This window comes from Triticum dicoccoides, chromosome 7B (assembly GCF_002162155.2).
Source record: "Triticum dicoccoides isolate Atlit2015 ecotype Zavitan chromosome 7B, WEW_v2.0, whole genome shotgun sequence".
In the NCBI taxonomy this organism is placed as follows: Eukaryota; Viridiplantae; Streptophyta; class Magnoliopsida; order Poales; family Poaceae; genus Triticum; species Triticum dicoccoides.
In genome coordinates, this window is record NC_041393.1 from 460,354,579 (window position 1) to 460,361,905 (window position 7,327).

At 39.6% G+C, this 7,327-nt stretch overlaps 1 protein-coding gene across 2 annotated transcripts in view; it reads left to right on the forward strand.

The window, feature by feature from the left end:
* The window catches only part of LOC119337360 (protein SWEETIE-like), a 33,304-nt gene that overhangs the window by 17,398 nt on the left and 8,579 nt on the right, over positions 1-7,327 (forward strand). For both annotated transcript variants that reach the window (XM_037609476.1, XM_037609477.1), the window contains exons 23-31: positions 9-113; positions 341-429; positions 1,975-2,131; positions 3,114-3,263; positions 3,730-3,779; positions 3,885-3,984; positions 4,121-4,177; positions 5,206-5,273; positions 6,671-6,764. In XM_037609476.1, the coding sequence (XP_037465373.1) occupies positions 9-113; positions 341-429; positions 1,975-2,131; positions 3,114-3,263; positions 3,730-3,779; positions 3,885-3,984; positions 4,121-4,177; positions 5,206-5,273; positions 6,671-6,764 (870 nt within the window). The remainder of the gene's footprint in view (positions 1-8; positions 114-340; positions 430-1,974; positions 2,132-3,113; positions 3,264-3,729; positions 3,780-3,884; positions 3,985-4,120; positions 4,178-5,205; positions 5,274-6,670; positions 6,765-7,327) is intronic.

The window sequence follows — 7,327 nt, forward strand, 5'->3', positions numbered from 1 at the left end:
GGCATCAGGGCATCCTAGGGGAGAGTGAAATTTCTACAGCACAACGGCGGGCAGCATGTGAGGGTCTTGGTTTACTGGCACGCACTGGGAATGATATATTCACCGCAAGAATGGTTTGTCTCTTGAGTGTGGTCATACTTTTGCTCTTAATATTAATATTTGCCTGCTTTGTCAACTTCGAATTTTGTATAAAATTACAATTTTTTTATCAGTTATGCACTTTATTCTTCATACTTTCCACTCTCCAGGCATGATGTAGATGGTTATGCATTTCATTTCTCCCCAGATACATTTTCATTTTCTAGACTCTAGTAATGGAAGTGGTTTTTGAATTTACTAGGCTCGTTCCCTTCTTGGAGAGCTAGCAACACCAGTGGATCTGAGCTATGCAGCATCGGTTGCACTTTCATTGGGATGCATTCATCGAACGTAAGTTCTGCTTATTGTATTTATTCTTCCTCTCCCTATAAAAGACAGTTCAGGCTTTACCTGGCGGAAGCCTTTTTTTTTTGTCACCTGGGATATTGCTCACCTTACTTCGATATATTCAGTACTGTGTTAACACAAATATTTCGTCATTTGTGTTGCATAAGTATGAAGGAGCCAAACCTACATCAAGCTTGCATTGCACAGGCTTGTACCCGCAAAGTTTAAATCATCTCGCTTTTGTAATTTGTATTTCTATCAGTTTCTGTACTAGTATAGAGACTGGTGAATGGTGATGACACCTTCCCTCTTTGTCTCCCCAACTCCCAGTTGTATAAAGCAACTAAAACAAAACCAGAGAAAGAGCTAGCAAGAACAAATCCTAGCTATCCCACAAAAAGGAAATCTCATAACTAAATCCTAAATAGCCACCCTGCGATGTGTGTACACAAAATCACACTAGTACACCATGGTGCATGACCTCACCGAGTAGACCGGAGAGTGCTCCCCTTAAGTCTCGGGGATTGGACAAAAAATAAGAGGGAAATTAAGCAATTTAGTAGAGCAATTTTGTGTCTCAACTCCTGAACTACCCTTAATAATAACACTAATCAATGAAATTGCTTAATGTCGTTGCTGGTTACAAAAACTCTGTAGCATGTGCATGCCTCCATTTTAGCAAACTGCAGCAACAACTGGTGGTTCTGTCTGATTTTACCATTATGCAATCCAACAAAAGGTCAACGGCCGTAAAGTTAGGGGGTATGGTGTGGCATAAGGTTGACGACGGCAAACTCGAGGGGATGGCAGGGGCCAAGTACAATGGTGGTAGTGCGGTGCATGTTGGCATGGACCATGGCTGGGAATTCCAGCAGAGCCTTTAATTAAAAAAAGTGTCTAGGGTTCAAAAAGGAAAAATTGGGCTATGTTGGCATGGACCATGGTTGAGAATTGCAGCAGAGCCTTTAGTTAAAAAAAATGTGTCTAGGGTTCAAAAAGGAAAAAGATTGGGCTATGTTGGCATGGACCATGGCTGGGAATTGCAGCAGAGCCTTAAATTAAAAAAATTTGATGTGAAGAAGTATGAGAGCTGCAATTAAAAATTTAGGGCGTGGTTAGAGCTTGTAATATTATTTTCTGCCTCATGTGTAGAAAATGCATTGGACTAGTCGTACATATATGTTATACCAGTTCTACTCCCTCCATTCCATAATGTAGCGTGCCCGCGCTTTTCGAGATTCAACTTTGACCATAATGGTATAATTTTTGCTCCCGCCACAATCGCCCACGTTGGTTAAATTTATGGTCAAAGTTGAATCTCGAAAAGCGCGGGCGCGCTACATTATGGAATGGAGGGAGTAGTATTTAACTGTCTTATGTATGTGAAATTGCTCTTTAGAAGCATGTATCACCTTGTTTATTTATTGGGATTTTGTGGGGAGATGTAGTGGTGTCTATAGGGTAAGTTGTTACCTATGTGGAGTTAATTTGTGTGAGTATGTTTGACACGTGGAGTTCACTGCAGTAATGCTCTTTTTGTTGGTGCAGTGCAGGGGGAATAGCATTATCTACTCTGGTCACTCCAACTGTGAACTCGCTGTCTCATTTGAGTAAGAGTTCTAATTCTAACCTGCAGTTGTGGTCACTCCATGCTCTTCTTTTGACCATCGAAGCTGCTGGCTTGTCTTACGTCTCCCAGGTTCAGGTATTTTTTGTCAGTCTTATTTCATAAGTTGTAACACTCTTTTAGAGTAATGAATTGTGTACGAATTCAACCTAGTGAGTTATACACTGGCTGTGCAAAGGTTTTCAGTGACTGTTCTTACACCATCTTAGTTAGTAATTACATTCTCATCAGATTTTCATACGCAGAGAAATCTTGTAATGTGGCAGCCATGCATAGGTTTCAATAGTATTGTTAGTTTCCTTTTGGTTTATGTCATCTTTCATACATGCCATGCAGTTTTTGTAAACTATCTACGCTGTTGTGTTGATGGTGTGAGGATTTATACAACACACCAGAACACACCGGTATTAAGTACATTTTTGTTTAACATCTCTTAAATAGGGGTATGAGATGCAGGGATTGTAGTCTTCACCATTTTCTATCTCAAGGGAAACATGTGGAATATTATCCTATTTGAGAGTAACATGTGGATCTACATGTTTAGCATCATAACTGTGCCACTTTGGCAAAGCAATTTCCATTTACTGTCAAACATCCATGGATACTTAATCAGGAGGGATCCTTCCATGCAATTCGCCTTCACACATATTAAACATCTCAGTTTCGTGGAATTAGGGTATCTTTGGTTGGTATACTAGGGGCATGCTTGGTTCAAAGCTAACCTTGCCATATCTAAGCTTAGGTATAGTGTGGTAAAACCACTTTTTTGGCAAATTACCAGGCAATGAAAGTGAAAGCCATGTTGCCAAACCAAAGAAAATCTTGTCCCACCTTTCTCAGTCAGTGGCCGGGCCCATGCTGTAGTAAATGTATCTTGGTACAAGTGCCGCCTCTGACCAAACAGGGTGACGAACTCAGGCAAACTAGGCACCAACCAAGCAGGCCTACTTCTTAATATCACCTTTTCTGCCTTTATTTCGCCCACTAGTTGCACAATAATTGTGTTCTTGTACTGCTGATTGTAAATTTGTAATAGGTGCTTTGATATGTTGTTACACAGGGGACACTTTTCCTTGCTATGGAAATTCTTCTGTTGGAAGAAAATGGTTACGTGGATTTTAGACAGGAAATAGGCCATCTTATCAATGCAATAGTGGCAGTTCTCGGTCCTGAACTTGCTCCGGGTAGCATATTCTTTTCACGCTGCAAGGTTGGACAATTTTTTCTGTATAATTTTCTGGTAACTTTTATTCAAGAAAAAGGAAGATCCGGCCTATTTTTCATTGGATCTTGCTAATAATTAATGTCTTATTAATGAATATACATGTCAGTCTACCCTTTTAGTTTTGTTATTACATACATGTCATTTTACCACTTCAAGGTTCACATGTCATTCTGCTGCTTTGGGATGCACATGTCACATATCTTCCATAATGAAAACTTCTGGCTATAGCTATGTAAAGTATAATACAGAGGGTATTGAACTAATGAACAGTGTAAAGTTTATCTTGTTAAGTCTCTCTTGTGCTTGAGTTCTTGTGCATGTTGCTAGAATGACATGTATCTAGTAATGGAGGGACCATTTACTGTCTTTAAGAGACATGATCTTGCAGTTATTTTTCTCCTTTTTTGTTTCTAGAGGAAGTTGTTCACACGACTCATATTGTTAAGTTCAGTCTGTCATTGCAGAGATAAGCTCCTCAAATGAAACGGCTACACTTCTAGAGTACGTAATGATCATAAATAATATCTATTTTCTTTAATAAGTAGGTGATTAGGAGAGGTCAGCTTTGGATGTTGTGCTCAAAGTATTTTCTGTTGTATGTTGCAGATCAGTTAGGTTTGCTCAGCAGCTTGTTCTTTTTGCTCCTCAAGCTGTTCCTGTGCATTCCCACGTTCAAGGTCTTGTCCCAACGCTTTTCTCAAGACAGGTACGTGGTCCTGTGTAGTTGTTTACTTTCTTATTAACATTTCCTTTCTATAAACAGGTAGGTCATGTTGTAGTGCGTATTCATTTACTTCGATATTAGCATTCCCTTCCCTTACTGTGGCCTACTTTTGTAACAGCCAAGCCATAGGTATTTAGCAGTGTCGACATTGCGTCATCTGATTGAAAGAGACCCGGTAAGGAATGCAAGCTGAAACCCTTTATTTTAGTGCTTCAGTCCAAATACCTGACAGTCTCTAGTATCATTTGCATAAAAAGTTATAATTTTCCGCTTTATGTTGTACTGCCTCCGTCCGGGTTTATTGGGCCTGTAAGCAACACTCATGCGCACAGTTTTACAAGGCCCCTGCAGGGGGAAGCCCTCGATTTTCTCCCGAATTAATCTTGCATGCAGTTTTAAAGCGCGGGACATTTCAAGAAACAGCTAGCGCATGCATCTTAAATTGTCCTGATTGGCCATGCAGCCACGATTATTGCGCGCATGAGCATGCATTCGTGCGCCTTCTAGGAAAATCGCAGGCACAGTTACTGCGATCCCGGCGGCCTAAGTACTGGTTCCAATCAAAGCTATATCTCTGCGTTCGAGGTTGCCTTGGTCTCTAAGTTTTGGTCCAAGGGCCCAATAAACCCGGACGGAGGGAGTACAAGCATGGAAATGAGGATTTATTTTTGATTGCTTGTCACTGTATATTATTTGGCATAAATTCTCATACTGATTTGTCTTATTTTTTGTAAAAGCTACCTGTGCATGCAAATTTTCTTACAAGGGTAACTGTCTAAACTTATTGCTATTTCTGGAAAGTATGCATGTAATCTTTACTACGTAAAGTAAAATCCAGTAGCAGCAAGTGTGTTAGCAATAAGCACTCACTAATTACTGCCAACTCTGCCATTTTGGATGCCATTAACTTTGTATGCAGGAAGATCTGATGTCGTTATATTATTTTGTCATATTTTTCAAATTGATGTTTGATTTGTCACTGATAACATTTTAATATGAGTTTGATGGACAGCTAGTTCATTAATCAATTAAATTTTAGCTCTTTCACTTGAATAAACTTGAATGACCTCTTTGATGCTATAACATATTTTGGCATCTTTATGGTAAGAACACATATGTTTCTTTTTCAGAATTTCCTGTTGTGGAAGAATCCTATGCAATTACTTCCGCTTGTCTTATTTGCCGCTGAATCTTCTATGTCAGGCTGCAATGATCAATGAGAACATCGAAGAGAATCTGTTCAGTATGCTTGATGGGGAAACCGACTCTGAGTATGTTACTACCATTGGTGTGTGTGTGTGTGTGTGTGTGTGTGTGTGTGTGTGTGTGTGTGTGTTGCATCTGTGGTATATCCTGTATTCTTCGCACCTAGTAGTTATAATCTTTTCGTGTCCAAGTAAGCTAGTTCTTATTAGGTTTTGAATTTCCATATTGGTTGAAATATATCTTCCTGTCTTCGCATGCATCACCGTGCTGTGATGATGCTGTCCTTTTGCTGCATAATACAAAGATGCCAAGACTGGCATTGTCATATTTGTCTGTGTGCCATCATAAGGTGGCAGCATGCTATATTTTTGCACCCATCTGTAGCTTCTTATTACGATTATATTATATATTTACCAAAGTAAAGGTGGACTAGTGCAACCGTACAACTGAAGGGATGGAGTGCCGGTGTTAGGTGCCAGTATGTCAGATTTTGGCACCCATGTATAGCTTCTTACCGTCATCATATTATACTCCCGTCTGTTCATCTTTGCATGACGTTCTAGGCTTCTTACCACCATCATATTGAGCTTTGCATGACATTCTATCCCACTTAATTACTCCTTTGAATGAGCCATGTTAAATCCAATCTCTGGCTGCCATATTAGATGCTTGTGTATGCACATCAAATGCAGCCAATATAGGGCCACCGCCGCTTAGGGAATTTATATATGGATAACACTGTTGAAGTTTATATGTGGATTGCCTAGCCCTTTCCATCAGTTCGGACTTTTGGTTGCGTTGGCTAGTGCATGAAGCTTAACATGGTATCAGGGCCTAAGATCTTGAGTACAAGTCCTGGCTTTCGCAGTTTATTCAAAATTGTTGTTCCCCCCTTTGTGTCCACGTATAGGCCTCTTGAGCAATACCTCTGAGTCTATCCATGTGTTGGCTTCCCGCGTCACACGTGAGAGGGAGTGTTGAAGTGTATATGTGGATTGCCTAGCCCTTTCCATCAGTTTGGACTTTTGCTTGCGTTGGCTAGTGCATGAAGCTTAACAAACACAAGGGTATTTATTGTGGATTGGGAAACTGTGAAATACTAGGCGTTTACATTTCAAAGAGAATGGTTGACAGCATTTTCTACTGAACACTTAAGAAGGGCAAGGGTCTCGTAGTAAATGCGGAACATTCTCTTTGAGGGTGTAAACGCCATGGTATTGTTTAACAAACATACTGAAAATATTGTATGCCCAAAATGTCATCTATGTGCATTGTGCAAACAGAGGACATACATATTGTATCACCTTTCATTCAATGCTTGTACATGTGTGTATTGCTGACACTTATTCTGGATTAATATTTCTATAAAATCATTGTTTGGAAGGTGGAAAATTTATTACTATTATAAAAGGTTCTTGTCAGTTGTGAGATGGAAATTAATTTTCAGTTTTCAAATGTGCAGAATAGCAACATTGGTTCGGGCGACTATTATTCGCTTATTGTATACATCATGTCCACTGCATCCATCTCGATGGTTAGCCGTTCTGCGGAATATGGTATGTTTAATAGGCCTTGCATTGAGTTTCAATATGTTGTGTTTAGTTCCTAAGACCTTCTGAATATATGTATCTTGTAATTGTCCGAGTTAGTTTGTCCCCATCATAAAGAGAGACATGCATCACAATAATTATCTGCAATGGCATATATTCTTTTAATGTTCTGATTATTCATTCTGCGCCAAGGGTAGATATCATATCTCTACTGGCATACTGTTCCTTGTCTCAAAAAGAGAATCATGCAAAATGCTATAGATTCTTGCAACTAGTATGTTCTATGCAATTTAACTGTAGCATGATGGCATTTCTTATCTCAATACCTGTCTTCCTATTTGCATGCGCGCTGACAGAAGGCTTTTGGTAGTATATGCTAAACATTTTCTTGCCTCTGAATTTGTTGATTCTCATCATGAGCGCATATTCTCAGTAAGCGAATCATAGATTGGTGACTGTGGTACATTCATCATGGATCTAGTATACATGATGATAAACATGCGTATTAGTTCCTTCAAGTGTTGGTACATAATTCTTCAGGAGGAGAATTCATGCTTTGGAGTTGGTAT